The 21489-nt window shown below is 39.8% G+C and overlaps 1 protein-coding gene across 5 annotated transcripts in view; it reads left to right on the forward strand.

Moving 5' to 3' along the window:
• The first annotated feature begins 234 nt into the window (after positions 1-234).
• Positions 235-21489, forward strand: part of setd9 (SET domain containing 9) — a 31928-nt gene continuing 10673 nt past the window's right edge. Inside the window, exons 1-7 of one of the 5 annotated variants that reach the window (XM_036977746.1) lie at positions 237-768; positions 1579-1755; positions 4762-4955; positions 8584-8739; positions 16552-16675; positions 17585-17700; positions 17871-17976. In XM_036977746.1, the coding sequence (XP_036833641.1) occupies positions 1658-1755; positions 4762-4955; positions 8584-8739; positions 16552-16675; positions 17585-17700; positions 17871-17976 (794 nt within the window). In that variant the 5' untranslated portion in view covers positions 237-768; positions 1579-1657. Of the gene's footprint in view, positions 769-1153; positions 1313-1578; positions 1756-4761; positions 4956-8583; positions 8740-16551; positions 16676-17584; positions 17701-17870; positions 17977-21489 lie in introns of those variants that run through there. The other 4 variants (XM_036977748.1, XM_021603224.2, XM_021603226.2 and 1 more) reach the window with 4 other exon arrangements.

Below are 21489 nucleotides of genomic sequence, written 5' to 3' on the forward strand. Positions count from 1 at the left end.
CAGACCTGTATGCCCTTTAAAACAGTATCTTAGTTACTGTATACATAAAAATATATATATATTTTTTTAACTTTGTCTTCTTCGTAAGTTTGTAAACAAAATAGGTCTTCAAGAACAATTTTTTTTTTTTTTACCTTTATTTAACTAGGCAAGTCAGTTAAGAACAAATTCTTATTTTCAATGACTGCCAAGGAACAGTGGGTTAACTGCCTGTTCAGGGGGTTAACGACAGATTTGTACCTTGTCAGCTCGGGGGTTTGAACTTGCAACATTCCGGTTACAAGTCCAACGCTCTAACCACTAAGCTTCCCTGCCTCCCCATAAATTGAAGTACCTGAGTATTCCGAAAAATAGTCACCTGATGCTTGTTAGTTAAAGTTAAACAATACCAGGAAAATGAGAATACCATGGCCGAAACCATCAATCTGTTCCTTCACGTGAGATTTTAGGGAGAAATATGGATTTCTGAACCGGTGATGAAGCTTCGTCCTCCTACGAAGTAAGCAGCCTTTCCCTCATTTTGTGCTATCTTGGTCATTGGCCACAACTTGTTCCTTCTTTCTATGTCCCCCGGGCTGAGATGCTCGGCGAAACGCATAACCATGGCTCGGAAGGAAGGCGTTCTTCCTAGCAGCTTTTCAGACTGCATCCCTGTAGAATCTGACAGTGAAGAGGATGACCCCTTGGTCTTGAATCGTTTTGCTGTCGCTTCTTGCCGAGGCGATGCACAACGTCGATGGTATCACCAACTGTTGTTCTTCTCTGCAGGTATAACTTCTTGGTAGATGGGGATAGCCTCTCCTCGCACATCCTCCACCTCTGGCACGCCGTAGAGTCTCAGGTTCTATCTTGTGTATTGTTCCAGATCAGTGAGACATCTATATTAGACATTGTTATTATTTTCCACGCTTTTTAATAACTTTTGGCACTCTCATTTTCACATCCTTTCACCACATGCAAACAGGAAAGTTGGAAAGTTGTTATATCTTGAATAACTAAAAATAGTAATGACTGTTTTTTTCCACAATCTTTCCGAAGTTTAGTGCGGAGCTCGGTAAAAAAAAAGCGTCTGTTCAAGCCGCCATGTTGGCCTCCTTCATAACGCTACAAACTCCGCCGTCACCCTCTTTCTTGCCCTGCCATGCCTACTGGTATGACTGTTTTTGCGTCACTCGTTTTAACGGAGCATAACTTGTTCACGGGCTGACCGGCAGATGTTTCCACCTTGCGCACGATTTGAACAAGTTCATGGTTAATATTGGACAGTTAGAAAAGATTGCATAACAATTTGGTAGTGAGGGTCTTCATAAATGTACGTATACAGTGTATATGTATCCGTGTATATGCTATTGTTGCATACAGTCATGGCTACTGGTATTCATTGTCTAATGGGCTATAATGACAATACCATCCATTTCAAAACGCTATGTGTTTTCAATGTTTTTGGGCTGCAAATTAACATATTTTTAAAACTAGGCTAGAGTAAATTCAACTTCTTCGTGTAGGTCTATAAACTATTGGTACGATGTGTTATTTTTATTTTACTGCTTAAGTAGGCCTGTTTCTCCCTTCTTTCAGCAGATGGCAGTAGCGGTTTTTTCCACCAGCTACTTGATTTACGGGGAGAACCCAACATGTCAGCCTCCATGTCCAGATTATGTTCAGATTTGTAATGAAAAGAATTCTAGACAATTGGAAGTCCTACAGACACAGATTCGTTCCGTGGATTGCATTGAATCTTCGTAAAAATGAGAGGTAATTCTGAAGCCTCTGAATTACGTGTACAATGTCAAGGGTTTTATGTATGAAGAAATTGATCGAGAAAGGTGCACAATTCAGTGCAATTGTGTTGGCCTATGTTAATATAATGGTAACAATTTAGTTAACTACAGTAATTTAATTCATGTAATTAAAGTACTTGCTAAAGGCAAGACCACTCTAGATTTCTGAAATACTCGTAATATTCCATTTATTCCCCTCGCTCTGGTGCTTAAACGATTTAAGCTATTAACAGGAAACGAACTTCTAAATGGGCAGACTGACCCAATTTAGATTGATTGATTGAGAAAATCTTAATGATAGCATATATACTTTTTGAACTGCAAAAATATTTAAATGAGCTCCCAATGCATTTCAATTGAAATTAAAAGGGCCAGAAAAACAAAACGTATAAATCTATATCTCTTTCACCGTTTAAGCTATCAACTCCAAACCAACTTTGAAATGTTAAGACTGACCGTACTTAATAGCTTTTTGAATATTATGTATCGTTTTTGAACTCTAACCAATTTTGAATGTGTATAACTTAACATGGATTTGAATGAGAACCATAGTTCTACAGAGGTAGCTATTCAAAATGGTCCTGCTCCTTGGCCAATTAAAGGTTCTATATGCAGAAATCACTATGGCATTTCACTGTATCACAATTCCAGTGAGTCAGAAGTTTACACGCACTAAGTTGACTGTTCCTTTAAACAGCTTGGAAAATTCCAGAAAATTCCATCATGGCTTTAGAAGCTTCTGATAGGCTAATTGACATAATCTGAGTCAGTTGGAGGTGTACTTGTGGATGTATTTCAAGGCCTAAACTCCATGCCTCTTTGCTTGACATCATGGGAAAATCAAAAGAAATCAGCCAAGACCTCAGAAAAAAAATTGTAGACCTCCACAAGTCTGGTTCATCCTTGGGAGCAATTTCCAAACGCCTGAAGGCATCATGTTCATCTGTACAAACAATAGTACGCAAGTATAAACTATGGGACCACGCAACCGTCATACCGCTCAGGAAGGAGACACATTCTGTCTCCTAGAAATAAACGTATTGTGGTACGAAAAGTGCAAATCAATCCCAGAACAACAGCAAAGAACCTTGTGAAGATGCTGGAGGAAACGGGTACAGAAGTATCTATATCCACAGTATAACAAGCCCTATATTGACATAATCTGAAAGGCCACTTAGCAAGAGAGAAGTCACTGCTCCAAAACCGCCATAAAAAAAAGCCAGACTACGGTTTGCAACTGCACATGGGGACAAAGATCTTTGAAGAAATGTCCTCTGGTCTGATGCAACAAAAATAGAACTGTTTGGCAAAAAGGGGGATGCTTGCAAGCCGAAGAACACCATCCCAACCGTGAAGCACGGGGGTGGCAGCATCATGTGGGGATGCTTGGCTGCAGGAGGGACTGGTGCACTTCACAAAATAGATCGAGATCAAGAGATAGGAAAGTTGCTTCAATATATACACAATGTCTCAAGACATCAGTCAGGAAGTTTAAAGCTTTGTCACAAATGGGTCTTCCAAATGGACAATGGCTCCAAGCATACTTCTAAAGTTGTGGCAAAATTGCTTAAGGACAACAATGTCAAGGTATTGGAGTGGTCATCACAACGCCCTGACCTCAATCCCATAGAAAATATGTGGGCAGAACTGAAAAAGCATGTGCGAGCAAGGAGGCCTATAAACGTCACTCAGTTACACCAGCTCTGTCAAGAGGAATGGGCCAAAATTCACCCAACTTATTGTGGGTGTGGAAGGCTACCCGAAACGTTTGACCCAAGTTAAACAATTTAAAGGCAATGCTACCAAATACTAATTGAGTGTTTGTAAACTTATGACCCACCCATTATACCATCTAAACCGCTGTGAAATATATTTTCAATAACCAAAAATATTGTATGTTCAGCTGTTTTGAAGCTGGTGTACAAAACCAAAAAACTCAAAAACAAAACTTATAAACGGGAAGCATAGAAATGGCAGACATAGAACAGATCTAGCGCTTCTTAGACTTGCGTTCAATTACAATAACATATCTATAGTTCTTTGTGAATTTGGTCAAGTCGCCCAAAAAGTTACATATTGTATTTTTAAGCTACAAGACCATAGAGATATAATAGAGGACTCTTCTGTGTATCTGTGCCATTATGACATCTGTGGCTCTATGGGCAATGCCATTGAGGCCATCTCCATTTTGAAGTAGACAATTTTTTTCTCTACTAATATGAGTTGGTATACAAACTGAAAGTGTGCATACTGCCATCTGGAGTGTGTTGTTTCGACAGGTAGAAAGCCAAGGTTGGCGAATTACTGCCACCTCCAGTTATAGAATGTTTGCTCAAGAGTGTAATTCATTGGTTGATCCCTTCTGATGACTTGGATGGAATCGTGATCCTTCCTCAATCCATAGGAAGTCCCACCTAGTTGACTGCTTCAAAATGTCCCTGCAAAAACAAGTTTTATCCATCTAGGGTCCTCTATCATTCTCTATGTATAAGACCAACTTTCAAATGTTCAAGCTATCCTAACTTTCTGTTCTTTTAAAACCTTTATTAACTCTAAAAATATGCATAAAATAACCCACGGACAATAACTCTTGACCGTTCAAGTTAGACACCAAACCAACATATTCAGGCTATCCTATCCAATCAATCAATCTTTCCATCTACCTACTTTTTCCAACTATAATCAGTCACTACCACTACTGCAGTCACTACTTATTTCACAACAATAGACACTTTAAGACAAGCTAACAAGCATATATTTTCTTTAGGAAATGTACTTTTCTAGTTTCATTGTCTTTACTTTGCATAATCTGCTGATTTATGTTGGCTATCCCCTTGATTATTAGGGCTTGCATTCTTGTTCTCAAGCAGGCAAGCACCTCTGTAGCATCCAGACATTTAGTGGCAGCATATTTTCTTTAGCCTCAAAGTAAGTGAAGAGCTGATTTGAAATTGCCTATTCTGTCTTTTTTTTCCCACAGAACTATTCGCCAGGTCACAGAGCGCTCAAAAGACAGGCTGGTCTCGGATGAGGTGGTGTCAGAAACACTACTACGCCTTTTTAGGGCACTGCTCAGAAATGACGTTGCACACCAGGGAGAGGCGTTACGTCTGCTTCCCGCCTCGACTCAAACCCGCTACCTCAGCCCAGAGACCACTGAGGGACCAGACATAGGTTGTGTTTTTGTTTCTGCCTTTTGTTAGGGAATGGAATCATGGGTGGGAAAGACATAGAAGCACAGCATTCGTTAAAACCGGCTCCTAGGCACAGGGTGTGCAGGCTTTTGTTTCAGCCCAGCACTAACGCAGCTTATTCAATGACTTAGGGGCTTGATGAGTTGTCGATTAGTTGAATTAATCGTGTTAGTGTTCTATTTACCAGTGATAAGAATCAGACCTAGTTCAAATGTATACAATATCATATACTTTTAAATACTTACTGACGTGTGCTTGATCTAAACTGTTCCAGTATACAGGGGAAACTAAATCAAGCACAGCTCAACTATTTGGAGTGATTCCTCACTAACCCTAGACAAATATTGACCATGATTTGGGCGATTTTCATGAAATGTAATCCGTAGAATGGTCCTTTGGAGGAAGGATTGTTGACATACAGTGCATTCTGAAAATATTCAGATCCCTTGACTTTTTCCATATTTTGTTACATTACAGCCTTATTCTAAAATGGATTCAATCATTTTTCCCCTCATCAACCTACACACAATACCCCATAATGACAAAGCAAAAACAGGTTTTTAGAATTTTTTTGTACACTTATTAAAAAAATAAAAAAACGCAATCACATTTACGTAAGTATTCAGACCCTTTACTCAGTACTTTGTTGAAGCACCTTTGGCATAGATTACAGCCTTGAGTCTTATTGGGTATGATGCTACAAGCTTGGCACACCTGTATTTTGGGAGTTTCTCCCATTCTCTGCAGATCCTCTCAAGCTCTGTCAGACTGGATGGGGAGTGTCGCTGCACAGCTATTTTCAGGTCTATCCAGAGAAGTTAGATTGGGTTCAAGTTGGCTGTGTGCGTAGGGTCGTTGTCCTATTGGAAGGTGAACCTTTGCCCCAGTGTGAGGTCCTGAGTGCTCTGGAGCAGGTTTTCATCAAGTTTCTCTCTGTAATTTGCTCCGTTCATCTTCCCCTCGATCCTGACTATTCTCCCAGTCCCTGTCGCTGAAAAACAGCCCCACAGCATGATGCTGCCACCACCATGCTTCACCATAGAGATGGTGCCAGGTTTCCTCCAGATGAGAGACTTGGCATTGAGGCCAAAGAGTTCTCATGGTCTGAGAGTCCTTTAGGTGCCTTTTGGCAAACTCTTAAGCGGGCTTGTTAGAGTTCTGCAGAGTTGGTTGTCCTTCTGGAAGGTTCTCCCATCTCCACAGAGGAATTCTGGAGCTCTGTCAGAGTGACCACCCTGACCAAGGCCCTTCTCCCCCAATTGCTCAGTTTGGCTGGGTGGCCAGCTCTAGGTAGAGGACAACCATCTCTGCAGCACTCCACCAATCAGGCCCTTATGGTAAAGTGGCCAGACGGAAGCCACTCCTCAGTAAAAGGCACATGACAGCCAGCTTGGAGTTTGCCAAAATGCACCTAAAGGACTCTCCGACCATGAGAAACAAAATTCTCTGGTCTGATGAAACCAAGATGGAACTCTTTGACCTGAATGCCAAGTGTCACGTCTGGAGGAAACCTGGCACCATCCGGTGAAGCATGGTGGTGACAGTGTCATGCTGTAGGGATGTTTTTCAGTGGCGGAGACTAATCAGGATCGAGGGAAAGATGAACGGAGTGAAGTACAGAGAGATCCTTGATGAAAACCTGCTCCAGAGCGCTCAGGACCTGAGACTGGGGCGAATGTTCACCTTCCAACAGGACAACAACCCTAAGCACACAGCCAAGACAACACAGCAGTGGCTTTGGGTCAAGTCTCTGAATGTCCTTGAGTGGCCCAGACAGAATAGAACCTAATCGAACATCTCTGGGGAAACCTGAAAATATCTGTGCAGCGACGCTCCCCATCCAACCTGGCAGAGCTTGAGAGGATCTGCAGAGAAGAATGGGAGAAACTCCCCAAATACAGGTGTGCCAAGCTTGTAGCGTCATACCCAAGAATACATGAGGCTGTAATCGATGTTAAAGGTGCTTCAACCATGTACTGAGAAAAAGGGTCTGAATACTTATGTAAATTTGATATTTCAGTTTTCTATTTTTAATAAATTAGCAAAAATGTCTAAACCTGTTTTTTGCTTTGTCATTATGGGGTATTGTGTGTAGATTGAGGGGGAAAAACTATTTAATACATTTTAGAATAAGACTAACATAATAAAATGTGTAAAAAATCAAGGGGTCTGAATACTTCCGAATGCACTGTATGTAAAAGCATTATTGAGAAATAATTGATCAAGTTTGCATATTTATGAAATTTTGGCCTTCTCCTCCTTTAAGACAACATAATGTTTCATTGGTAGGTGCTACAAAGCAAACATTGGTGTCATTTGAAGCTTTACCGCTTGTTCTGTATTATTTTGACCCCCCCCCACCAATTTTTTTTTCTTCTGAAATATAGCAAAATATAAACATGAATATTGGAAATATACAAATTTAGATTTGGCAATTTTTTTGTATATATTGTAGAACATAATATACTCAACGGGCATATTAGTTCCAGAGTGGCATCTCTGCTAGTTTTAAAGTTATGGCCCATTTTATACAGAGAAATTGGTGTAGTAGGCAATGTAACCAATCACAGACTTCCTTTTATTTATCTATTGCACTCCCTGCAAATCACCAGGAGAGGGTGACCCTTTTGAATCCATTTTCACAGTCAATCTGTTAAGGTTTACAAATCGGATAATAACTCTAAAAGTATCAGACATCCCACTCTGGAACTTTGATATGCCCGTGGAGTAAACTATGTTCAATAATATGTAGAAACATTTGCCAAACCAAAAATGGTATACAGTATTTTCAATATTCATGTTTATACAGTTTTCAAAAATTAATGTAATTCTTTATTGAAATCAAAATACTAGTTATATTACATATCAAGAGCTTCATATGACACTTTTTTGCTTTGAAGAACCTAGAGATGAATCATTAGGGAGTCATAAAGAAGTCCTGGGTAAAGCCAAAATGTCACTTTGAATGTATTTTAAGTGTTTGACTCAGGTCTGATGATGATGATGATAATAATAACACTTATACACTGAGTATACCAAACATTAGGAACACCTTCAGAACAGCCTCAATTCGTCGGTGCCTGGACTCTACAAGGGCCACCGGTTCGCCTGGAACCTACTACCATACCCCTTTCAAAGGCACTTAACTTTTGTCTTGCCCATTAACCCTGTGATTGGCACATATACACAATGTCTCAATCTATCACCTTCTCTTTGTCTACACTGATTGGAGTGGATTTAACAAGTGACATCAATAAGGGATCATAGCTTTCACCTGGTCAGTCTATCATGGAAAGAGCAGGTGTTCCTAATGTTTTGTACACTCAGTCTGTATTGATGTTATATGTGTAACTAACTATACCATGTTCAGATAAAAAAAAAATGTAAACTATTTGTTATTCAAAATAATGATGAGCCAACTCAAGAGCACACATCCTATACATCCTATCTATACATGCAACAAATAACAATCTGTACCGTTCCCTTCTCAGCCCTATTAATTGTGCATGTCTTCCTTTCTATACCTGTCTTTCAAATATCTGGCTGGGGCCAACCATATGGAACATGTTTTCCTAAAATGCATGACTAATTATTATAATTTGACACAGGAGAACCAAAAGGAGAGCATAGGCCCATCGAGACGATGTTACTCACGGTTGGGTTCTGTATTGAGCGAAAGCCTAGTTCCTTGCCGTTCGCTGGAACAGGAGTCTTTGTTACCAGGGGCTTTGTGCATAAAGGAACTACAGTGGCCATGTACCCAGGTAATTCTCACCACTGATGATGACTATGGCTGGGATTCAATCTGATCGCGCTTGTCGACAATGCACCATTTTAAAGGTAATTTCCAATTGAGCCCACATACGATATGTGTTTTTCTCCTATTCCCCCCCCCCCCCCCCCTTCAGGGGTGTAACATTATGATGTTACTATTATTGAGATGGGTTTCAAATACATGATCTGAGTATGTGTGAACCTAGAAGCATACTCAGTCTGTCAGTCTGATACTGTATGAGCAACATAGAGGCAAATTGTAGGGGAGAGTGGGGTAAGTTGAGTATACTTTAAAAAAAAATATTCAGCATCACTCCATCAAGGGAGATGTATAGCATTCTTTCCAACAAATATATCTACATATATTTCAAGATGTTGTGTATCCTTGGAAATAATCAGAATTCATATTAACATGCCAGTTTTGAAAACAGATTGTCCAAAAGAAAAGTAGTCTCTTGGTGCAATTTACCCGGGTATGGGGTAAGTTGAACCACCGGACAGGCTCAGTTAACCCACCTACAAATTTCTGTACTGAATGAAATATTACCACTACCTTTTTAAAACCATGTTTAGCTTTATTACTCGAACACAATCACAATCGCTTTCTTTGTATTTATTCATTTTAAGCATCTTTTAACACAGGTTTAATGCCTAACAAACACTTTGTACTTTTTATCGCTGGGATATGAACTTCCTTACCACTTTTTTTTTATTTTAATTTTTTCCATGTGGTTTCTTCCTCCACAGACTCCATGAAATGACCTCTTCCTCAATATTTTGTCAAATGATATATTTTGTTTATAGTTTCCTAGAAACAAGGGTGGGTTAACTTACCCCTTTGGCTCAACTTACCCCACTCTCCTCTATAGCTAGCAGGCTATGTGTTCGTAGTAGAGGTCGACCGATTATGATTTTTCAACGCCGATACCTATTATTGGAGGACCAAAAAAAAGCCGATACCGATTAACCGGTCATTTCTTATTTTTTTACAACAATACTGAATGAACACTTATTTTTAACTTAATATAATACATCAATAAAATCAATTTAGTCTCAAATAAACAATGAAACATGTTCAATTTGGTTTCAATAATGCAAAAACAAAGTGTTGGAGAAGAAAGTAAAAGTTCCTTGCTCAGAACATGAGAACATATGAAAGCTGGTGGTTCCTTTTAACATGAGTCTTCAATATTTAGGTTGTAGTTATTATAGGACTATTTCTCTATTTCATGTACCTTTGACTATTGGATGTTCTTATAGGCACTATAGTATTGCCAGCCTAATCTCGGGAGTTGATAGGCTTGAAGTCATAAACAGCGCAATGCTTGAAGCACAGCGAAGAGCTGCTGGCAAATGCAGGATAGTGCTGTTTGAATGAATGCTTATGAGCCTGCTGCTGCCTACCACCTCTCAGTCAGACTGCTCTATCAAATATCAAATCATAGACTTTATAATATAATACACAGAAATATGAGCCTTAGGTCATTAATATGGTAAAATACGGAAACTATCATTTTGAAAACAAAACTTTTATTCTTTCAGTGAAATACGGAACAGTTCGGAACACAACCTTCAATGTTATGTCATAATTATGTACAATTCTGGCAAATTGTTAGGAAGAAATGGTCTTCACACAGTCCGCAACGAGCCACGTAGCCCAAACTGCTGCATATACCCTGACTCTGCTTGCACAGAACGCAAGAGAAGTGACACAATTTCCCTAGTTAATAAAATAAATTCATGTTAGCAGGCAATATTAACTAAATATGCAGGTTTAAAAATATACTTTTGTATTGATTTTAAGAAGGGCATTGATGGTTATGTACACATTGGTGCAACGCCAGTGCTTTTGTCCTTGAATGTCCTTGTTAGATCATGACCCGTTTGGTGAAGTAGGCTGTTATTTGATGATAAATTAACAGGCACCGCATCAATTATATGCAACGCAGGACACGCTAGATAAACTAGTAATATCATCAACAATGTGTAGTTAACTAGTGATTATGTTAACATTGCTTGTTTTTTTTTTATAAGATAAGTTTAATGCTAGCTAGCAACTTACCTTGGCTCCTTGCTGCACTCAGGTAGTCAGCCTGCCACGCAGCCTCCTCGTGGACTGCAATGTAATCTGCAATAATCGGTGTCCAAAAATGGCGATTACCGATTGTTATGAAAACCCGAAATCGGCCGACCTCTAGTTCGTAGATCAACTGAGGTGAATGAAGCTACAGAAGCCAAGGTGATAATGGCTGGTGTCATTTTTGTTTTTCAATTGCATAGAAATGCAGTAAATGAGCTTCAACTTTCAAAAATGTATTGGAATACCATTTGGATCAAGTTCAGCTTTCCCCAATTTAGGTCCCACCCTGTTCATGCTCCCTCACTGATGCTTGCCTCGCCTAACGGTCCCCCACCACCTTGCTTGTCTTTCATTGAAAATGGATGGCTTCCGTTGTTTCATCGTCCCCAGTGGAAATTCACTGTTATCATGAATGTGATCTGCGAATACGGGAATATTGCCTTTAAAGCTGCATTGTCGACAGCCTGCGGTCGTATTGAATTCCAGTGGGGTGATACTGATGGTTTGTGAGGACTGATGGTTTGTTGACAATTGTAGCATTTTAGCTAAGCCAACCCAGCTACGGACAGAAGTGACATTTACGTAGCAGGTTATGAGAATTTAACGTAACAGGTTAGGAAAATGTATGTAGAAACTGGGATTATATGTAGAAGCCAGACAACAGTTTAAATTAAGCATTGCAAGTCGATAGATCGATATATCCCCAAGCAACCAGGAGAAAGTGAGCTGTCAGTTATGCACAACTGCAAACCAATCTGAGTAAAGCGACAGACTCGAACCTAACAAGCAATGGCTTCCCTTAAAGACAAAGAACAACTTGGCGATGCAAATGAGAGCAATGAACAGCTGAAGGATATCCAGGAAAACATAGCTAAAATGCTCTCTATGCTTACCACAAAAAACTGTTACAATCTGTTAAAGTAGATTTCCTCAAAAGGAAAGTAAAGTATCGTGTCAAATGTATATACAGGGCTGGCTCGTGGATGAACAAGACAAAATTGGCCTTCTGGAAACAAAGGTGCAAACTTTAAAAGTTTATCTGAATTAGCTAGAAAACAGACAAAATAATGAGAATATCGTCCCTACTGGAAGATGAGGAAAAAGGGGACCTTTCCAGCTACGTGATCAAGCTGATATCGGAGGAGCTAGGCGTGGATTTATCACCGGAGCATCTGGTGCGATGCCATCAGATCGGCGTGAAGCAGAAGAACGCTAAATACCCTTGCGATCAGATAGTCACGTGGAGGAGAAAGAAATCAAGTCTCAACTCCGAATCCCGGCAGTGGTTTTTGGTGGTGGTTATTTGTGAAAATAGAGAGGGGCTATATCCGGGGGATTGTGATGGGGTGACTGGGATCAGATACTTCTCTCGGAGGACCCACACTAAGTAAACCCCCCACCAGCAACTATACTTTAATTGCATTTATTAGGTAATACAAACCAATGCTCTATAATATGCCTTCGGAAAGTATTCAGACCCCTTGACTTTTTACACATTTTGTTACAGCCTTATTTTAAAATAGATTGTTTTTAAATGACATTTTCTTGGGTATTATGCTATAAGCTTGGCACACCTATATTTGAGGAGTTTCTTCCATTCTTCTCTGCAGACCCCCTCAAGCTCTGTCAGGCTGGATGGAGTGTGCACAGCTATTTTCAAGTCTCTCCAGAGATGTCCGATCAGGTTCAAGTCCGGGCTCTGGCTGGGCCACTCAAGGACATTCAAAGACCTGTCCCGAAGCCACTCCTGTGTTGTCTTGGCCATGTGCTTAGGATCGTTGTCCTTTTGGAAGGAGAACCTTCGCCCCAGTCTGAGGTCCTGAGCGCTCTGGAGCAAGTTTTCGTCAAGTATCTCTCTGTACTTTGCTCCGTTCATATTTGCCTCAATCCTGACTAGTCTCCCAGTCCCTGCTGCTGAAAAACTTCCATACAGCATGATGATGCTGCCACCACCATGCTTCACTGTAGGGATGGTGCCATGTTTCCTCCAGATGTGACTTAAAATGCGTCCTCAGATCTTCAAAAGGTTCTACATCGGCACCATCAAAAGTATCTTGACTGGCTGCATAACTGCCTGATATGGCAACTGCTCAGCCTCCAACCGCAAGGCACTACAGAGGGTAGTGCGAACAGCCCAGTACATCACTGGGGCCAGGCCAAGCTTCCTGCCATCCAGGACCTCTATACCAGGCAGTGTCAGAGGAAGGCCCTAACAATTGTCAAAGACTCCAGCCACCCAGTCATAGACTGTTCTCTCTGCTACCACACGGCAAGCGGTACCGGAGCGCCAAGTCTAGGTCCAAGAGGCTTCTAAACGGCTTCTACCCCAAGCCATAAGACTCCTGAACATCTAGTCAAATGGCTACCCAGACTATTCGCATTGCCCACCCCCTTCTCCACACCACTGTCACACTCTGTTGTCATCTATGCATTGTTACTTTAATTAACTCTACCTACATGTACATACTACCTCAACTAACCGGTGTCCCCGCACATTGACACTGTACTGGCACCCCCTCTATATATTGTTATTTTTTACTGCTGCTCTTTAATTACTTGTTACTTTTATCTCTTATTCTTATCCATATTTTTTGAAACTGCACTTTTGGCTAGGGGCTCGTAAGTAAGCATTTCACTATAAGGTCTACTACACCTGTTGTATTCGGCGCATGTGACTAATACAATTTGATTTAATGTGACGCTTGGCATTCAGGCCAAAGAGTTCAATCTTGGTTTAATCAGACCAGAGAATCTTATTTCTCATGGTCTGAGAGTCTTTAGGTGCCCTTTGGCAAACTCCAAGCGGGCTGTCATGTGCCTTTTACTGAGGAGTGGCTTTCGTCTGGCCACTCTACCATAAAGGCCTGATTGGTGGAGTGCTGCAGACATGGTTGTCCTTCAGGAAGGTTCTCCCATCTAAACAGAGTGACAGAGCTCTAGAGTTCGAGACCATCGGGTTCTTGGTCACCTCCCTGACCGAGGCCCTTCTCCTCCGATTGCTCAGTTTGGCCGGGCTGGCAGCTCTAGAAAGAGTATTGGTGGTTCCAAACATCTTCCATTTATGAATGATGGAGGCCACTGTGTTCTTGGGAACCTTCAATGTAGCAGACATTTTTTGGTACCCATCCCCAGATCTGTGCCTCGACACAATCCTGTCTTGGAGCTCTACGGATAATTCCTTTGACCTCATGGCTTGGTTTTTGCTCAGACATGCACTGTCAACTGTTGAACCTTTTATATAGACAGGTGTTCTTTTTCAAATCATGTCCAATGAATTTAATTTACCGCAGGTGGACTCCTATCAAGTTGTAGAAACACCTCAAGGATGATCAATGGAAACCTGCACCTGAGCTCAATTTCGATTCTCATAGCAAAGGGTCTGAATACTTATGTAAATAAGGTATTTCTGTTATGTTTAGCATATGGTTATCGAACACTTAGATTGTCAGTAGATGTGGTTTTCTTGCATGAGTTAAAACATTTTTTTTTTTTTTAAAGAAGATAAATTTAATATTTAAAGAGGGGCTGGGTTGAAGAGGCCTATGCTGCAACTTACTGTAGTAAAAGCAGAAGTGTAGGCATCCTTATAACTAAGAATACACTATTTTACCTTATTTTACCTTTATCCCAGAACCCTGTTTTCTAATGTTGAATTGTACCTTAATGGTTGTTAATCTCACCAGAGGCAAATCTAGTGGTTTTAGAATTCAAGCTATATTAGATCAAATCCAGACAGGAACTTTTATTTTAGCAGGTGAACTAAATCATACATTTGATATGATTGACAGACGTAGTAATAAAAAAGGCACATTCAGCCTCCAGAGGCTGAAAATGTTAATCTCTACAAATAGAGGACACCTGGAGATTATTATTACAAAATACTATTCAATTTTTTCTCAAAGTAAGAAAAGCTATTCAAGAATTGACTACATTTTTATTTCCAGAAATGCACTCAACTGGATTCAAAAATGTATGAAATGGTGAGATCATCAGTCAGATCATTCATGATACCAGATCATTCTCTGGTATCATGTTTAATTACATAATAGAAAATACACTTAGCAACCATTAGGAGAATGAATAGAGTGCATCTTCTGGACCCAAAATGTATTAAATACATAAACGAACAAATAACATTTTACAATTACAAATGTAGACCGAGGACAGAAAAACCAAACCCCAATATAATGTGGGATGCCTTTAAGGCATACATTAGGGGGATGATGATGATCTCAAGGCTTTTACTTGTGACATAGTTAAATGCACTAAAGAGGAGCAATGGGTACATATTTAAGATGTGCATGCTCATCCCCAGAATCGTTTTACTTGTCTATTTTCAAAGTAGTATAAAGCTAAGAATGTTAATAACTTCATAGTTTATAACAATGTGGAAGAAAATTAAACTTATTCTACAATAACCAATATAATTCCCTAAAAACACAGCCTTATCCTTACATAGCTTTTCAGAATTCAGATTTTTTATTTGATTTATTTTTTAAATATATATATTTTATTGGTCCACATGGAAAACTAAATGCATAGAAACCATAAATTACTTGGTAACAGGAAATACATTGATTTACATGACAGAATTAAAAAGCAATTTTGTCTGACCAATGTAGATGGTTTCAAATACACGCAACTTAAGTTACATTACACAATTAAATTTGAAATTTTGGACATCAGAGCAATCTTGATGGAATCTTTTTTGAGCCAGAAAAGGACATTCATAAGATATACAAAACCTTGCAGAGAGTATATCCAACTGACAATCTTTTTGAATCAAGACTGATGTTGGCACAAGACGGAGGGAAAGTTGGAGCATAAATAATGACATTATAGTTAACTAAAATGTACGCTTAATCTGGTATAAACTAATTTATTATACAAGAAACTAAATTCACAAATTCTACAGAACAACTGCAGAGTTATGTCTTAAGTGTAAAATGAATAATGACTCAATAAACCATGCTTTCTCGGAATCCTAAAAAGTCCAGAAGTTGTGGGCGGAGCTAGAAAGTTGGCTGTCAGAAGTATTACAATGTAAACTTCCTTTTAATCTGTGTCATATTTCAAGACGAGGCATATGTCCCAATGAGCTGGCCGATTCTTTTATCACTCATCCTGAAAAAACACATACTAAAAACTTGGAAATCAATCAATCCGCCATCATTAACACAATGGAAAAATCTAATGATTTATTGAAATAGCATGGGCGAATGAGGAAAAACAAATTGACACAATTTAAGACCAAGTGGCAAACAATAATGCAGGCACTAGGGATGGGGCTGTGAGCATGCGGGTCTGGGCATGGATGGGGGTGTGAGCATATGGGTCTGGGCAGATGAGATGTAGTCATTGTTTGTGTGTGTCTGTAAGTTGTTCGTATGTATAAGTTTGTATCTGGAGTGAAAAAAAACTGGGTTAGGCTCAGCTAAAATGCTATTGTCCACAACTGTTATCCCCAACAGGACAACTAGATGGAGCTGTACTGATAACCACAACGGTACAAACCATAATTTATCATAACGCCAACCTAAGAGGGATACGTATTTATACTCGTATCTTTTTAGTATAAGCAAGAACATGGTTTAATTAAGTACCCCTTTTAATACATAGCATAGCTATTTTGAAAGTAAATAAGGAAATGCATATCCCTTGGACAAGTGTTGTGATTTACCATTCTGTGAATGAGTGATTCATTTCTGTGTTATCTATGCAGGTACCATCTATCAGGCATATGAGCCCATTCTTTTCCAGTCCATTCGGAACCCTTTTGTATTCAGATGCATAGATCATGTTTTGATTGACGGCAATGACAAAGGCATCTCTAAAATAGTGTACAGGTAAGAAATGTGGCATAGAAAAATGGGTAACAATTTTACTTGACACCCAGTGTCATGACACGGTTATAACCATTGCATAATGTCATAACAGGTGACATAACTTGTCATAACACTGTCATAACACATATATTACGTTATTTTATGGCTGGTTATGACACCTCCATAAATGTCAAAACCCACATTTTTTTCACTGCCAAGAAGTTTCCTTTCATTTGAAAGTTTGTTTCTTAAATCCTTTGTTGTTGTAATTAATTCTCTAGTCATGTTTTTTTCAACATATAGCATGTTTTTGTTATTATAACTTTATGACTCTGTCAAGAAGTGTTATGACCATCCTGTGTCACTTTACTTGGACTAAGAAAATACACTTTATGACACTGTCAAGAAGCATTGTGACTGTCATAATCATACATGCCCTTATATCAGTCAAATAGAGGTTATCTTTTCCTGCACCTGAAATCTGCTCCTGCATTCATCCCAGTCGTCAACAGAGCATTGGGGTAGGTGCATGTCTGACATCAATGTGTCCGCAATTACAATGATAGTTTAATATGGTCAATTTATAAAATAAAAAAAAAATCTATAACAAACATACTGTTGTCATGTAGGATATGGTGTAATGGAATGTTTTGCCTTGTGTGGTAGGTTTTGTGGGTTTTGACACTCTTATGTGGGTGTCATAACCAGCCATAAAATAACACAATATATGTCACAACAGGTCTAAATATGTCATGAAAGGGTTATAACCATGTTATGTCAATTGGTATGACATGGTTATGACCGTGTTATGATGCTTGGTGTCAAGTAAAGTGTTACTGTAAAATGTCCTAGGGCTTGATGACTGTCCTACGACAATTTTTCACATGTAGATGGACAGCATTCATATTTAAAAGTATTGATGTTTTCCAGGTCGTGCAGTGGAAGAGACAGGCTTGGTCCTTTCAGTTTGAGTGACATCACTTGGTTGACAGCCAATACAAAAAACCCGCTAGCAGTGGGTCAATATGTGAACAACTGCTCAAATGGTACCATCACATCTCTGCTCACCCATAGGAGAAATGGGGCTAGCTATAATTAGATTAAATATTTATATATTTAATTTTACATAATCATTGCAATGTTGCGAATGCTGTGACCACTGACTATCTAAATATTCATTTTCCTTTTTTTGTGTAATTATACTCTTGTCTTTCAGAGAGGGCTGCAAATGTGTGCTATCAGGAGTATGATGTGCCTGAAACATTTCCTCTAGAACTTCGCCAGTACCTTCCCAATGTGAACTACAGACATGACACGCAAAGGCAAGAATTTAAAGGATGCATGAAATAATGTTGGTCCCTACTTCCTACAGTATTTGTTTGATTGTGTTACTGTTGACTGCTCCCATTGCAATCTCAAAAGTTAATTTATTAATTCAGCAGCTGTGTAGATTGATTCACTCATAAGTAAGCAATTAACAGTAAGTGTGTAGGCCAGAGCTATTAATATGGATACGGCTCTGGTCTAGGCTACTGGGGTGTTTATTTAACCGTTTTCTACCAGGGATAGCAAACCTAGTGTTTGTTTGAATTCACAGCTATAAATGTATTAATACAAATGTTAATGACTTTCTGTTTTGGCTCCATTTCCAAACAGCAGCTTTTGCTGTTGTTGACTACTGAGTAGTCTTCTGAGCCAGACTGTCTTGAACTGGCTTAGTCTCGATGTGGCATGTGGCAACGATTTCCATTGCCTGTCCAGCATAGCCACGCCTTATTACATAGAATAAAACCTAAATGTCCCTTGTCTGTCAAGAATGTTTTAATAAAATTAGGTTTGAACTTACTCTGACGATTGTTGGTTATTATTCGGGTTGAAATTTGAGACAAAATATCCACAGGAAATTATTATTAAACCAACTTCAAAACGCAGGTCTCTGTGTGGCAATCAAGATTTTTTTTGCTCATCCCCCTAAGGCACGTGCACAAGACTGAAGAACATGCATGCAATGCATACTAACCAAAGTCTTGCTCGTGTTTACATGGTTGTGCTTATGTGCCAGGTTATAGAAATCTCGATGTTGTGGCCTGTGTGTTCCAGCCGCTGACCCACATGTATGCCAGAGTCAGCATGGGTTCGAATCTGACCCACTGCCGTTTGACTCCCCAATCTCCCCTGTTTTTCCAACACTTTACTATCTCTTTAATGAATCAAAACAATTATGCAAGGAGTGGGACTGCCCCACTCCTTAAAAATAACTTTTTAAGGAATGTTATGGCAAAATGTAGATTTCCTTCAAAATATAAATACCCAAATGTAATTTATTTTCATGAGATGGCCATGAACAATAACTAGTAATGCTGCATATATCTACACAAGTCTAACTCACCTTTCTGGGAAAAGTAGTTGGAAATTCCTAAGGTGTACTCAAGTCTATACAAATATTCAGAAAATATAAAACACATTTTTTCCTATTCAACAAAAGTGGGGGAATAGGGCTTGCAATGACTGAAAGGTTTTTTAAATATAGTAACAAACAAGATACAAACAACTTACTTTAAGATTTCACCTTTATAACTGTAAAATAAATATGATCATATTTAGTGACAGTACAAATTTTCATATAACTGATGAGGGCATTTTCTGACAAGCCCCTCTGAGTGATGCAAAGACACCATTCGTATGTCTGCAGTGATTACGTCCCTCATTGACCAAGAGAATGTGGTCGTGCTTCAATTCTACAAAATTATTTAATATTTTTTCATGTTGAGTTCTAAATCCGGCTGAGAATATCACAGCGAGATGAAAGTACGATTGCTGAAATCGCTAGACTTTCCCCTCTAAAATGCCATCTCTCAGGCTGGGGGCTCTGTCACTCAGATGGAGGGGAGAGCAGACAGGTCAGGGTCTTTCTGGCATTATAAGGCACTGAACCCTGCGACATTCACAGAGCGCATTGTACACATGTCAGTCAGAACTGGTCCAGAACCGCTTCAATTCCCTTAAATAGAGGACTTAACATCTAAGCGGTTAAAAAGTTATAATAATCTCAACGGCAGTCCAATAAATAATACTTGAATATTTTGTCTCAAATTTCAAACCAATAAGAATCAACACCACAGACAATCAGCAGAGTAAATCCAAATGTCATTTGGGACGTTTTAAGTTTTCTTATATGTAATAATGCGTGGCTATGCTGGACAGGCAATGGAAAGTATCGCTATGGAGTCAAATCCGGTTCAAAAGTTGAAGGGGTGCCAGATGAAACCTCATTGCGTGTGCAAACAGAAGAAATGTGGTCGAACAAGCAGAGGACGGGTCCCACGAGTCCACAGGCCAGCTCAGAGCACAAATTAAACTTGAGAGCTTGCAAGTGTGACTTTGAGTGAGCAGAACATCAGAGCCACAGATAAAAAATATAAATTTCTTAAACAATAAATATAGAATTGTAATCAAAGAAATGTGTAACAAATACATTTTAAATCATTAAATTGTCCACCAGCAATAGTCACTTGTCATGGTCAAGTATTCACTGTCAATTTCTCAAGTTGCTCACTTTTAAGTCTTGCCACCTTGGGTTTGGTTCTATATTGTGGCGCTCCGCCCTATAGTGGGCTTTGCTCCTAGTGGTTTACCCCACTGCCTAGGCAGCCAATAGCCTGACAAAATAATTATGCATGTGCTCCAGCCAATTGGAGTACAGCTCTCCCTGTATATAGGAGCGCGCCGCTACAGTCTTCCTATTTTCTTCAGCGAGACTGAAGATTATTCTGAAGACTTGCATGGCAAGATAAGTCTCTAGATGATCCTGCCGCTGTTGATCCAGTGGGGTTACGCCATTCAATTTCGCTGCCCCTCCACCCTTTACAGGAGTCGTGTAAATGCTGATGGCGTCACCCGAGAAGGTTACAGCTCTGAACAAGGAAATTGCAGAGCTTCTGGTGAAGGAAGCGCTAACAGTAGTTCCCCCAGAGCAGAGAAACAACGGGCTTTACTCTTACCTATTTCCTCATGCCAAAGATGAGGCAGATTCTGGATATGCGGGTTTGAAAGAAGTCCGTACATGAGTGCCTTTTCGGTTTGCCCAAGCACCTCGCGCTCTGTCAACCCGACCTGAATGTCTCGCCATCAATGGTGATCTGAGCAGGGCGGTGTTGTTTCCTAATCCGGTGGTCATGCCTGTGATTATTAAGAGCTCTTACATATCGCAGACCTTAGAGCTATAGGCCTTTTTTCCTCCTCTTCATGCTGGAGAGAGGAACCACTCCATCTGTGTCCTGTCCCCACCTTATGTGAAGGGCACAGCAATGGTTAGCGGTTTGTGTGCTATGGTGCTGGAGCGCTTGGTCGACCACTCTCAAAACAGAGGTTGTCTCACTGGCTCTGCGATGTCATTGCCTTGGCCTATGAGACTAAGGGGCACCCAGTGCCTTAGGGCATTAGGGCTGGGTGGGTTTAGGGCATTAGGCTGGGTTTCTGTATATGCACTTTGTGACCTCTGCTGATGTAAAAAGGTCTTTATAAATAAATTTGATTGGCTGTCTACATCCCTCATTCTCAACTCTAGACCTCGAAGCCAGTTCCACTGTGCCCCCCCCCCCACACTAATCAGAAACTGATTTAGACCTGGGACACCAGGTAGATTCAATTATTTATCCGGTAGAACAGAAAACCAGCAGGCTCAGGACCTCGTAGTGTAAAAGCTGAGTACCACTGGTCTACATGTTTAGTTCAATACATGATTCTCTTGCCCACCAGCCTATTTATATATTTTTTTATTAACTCTTCCTGGGGTCCAGCAACATTAAGGCAGTTATATACAATTAGAAATATTA

The sequence above is a fragment of the Oncorhynchus mykiss genome, chromosome 5, assembly GCF_013265735.2.
Source record: "Oncorhynchus mykiss isolate Arlee chromosome 5, USDA_OmykA_1.1, whole genome shotgun sequence".
Lineage (NCBI taxonomy): Eukaryota > Metazoa > Chordata > Actinopteri > Salmoniformes > Salmonidae > Oncorhynchus > Oncorhynchus mykiss.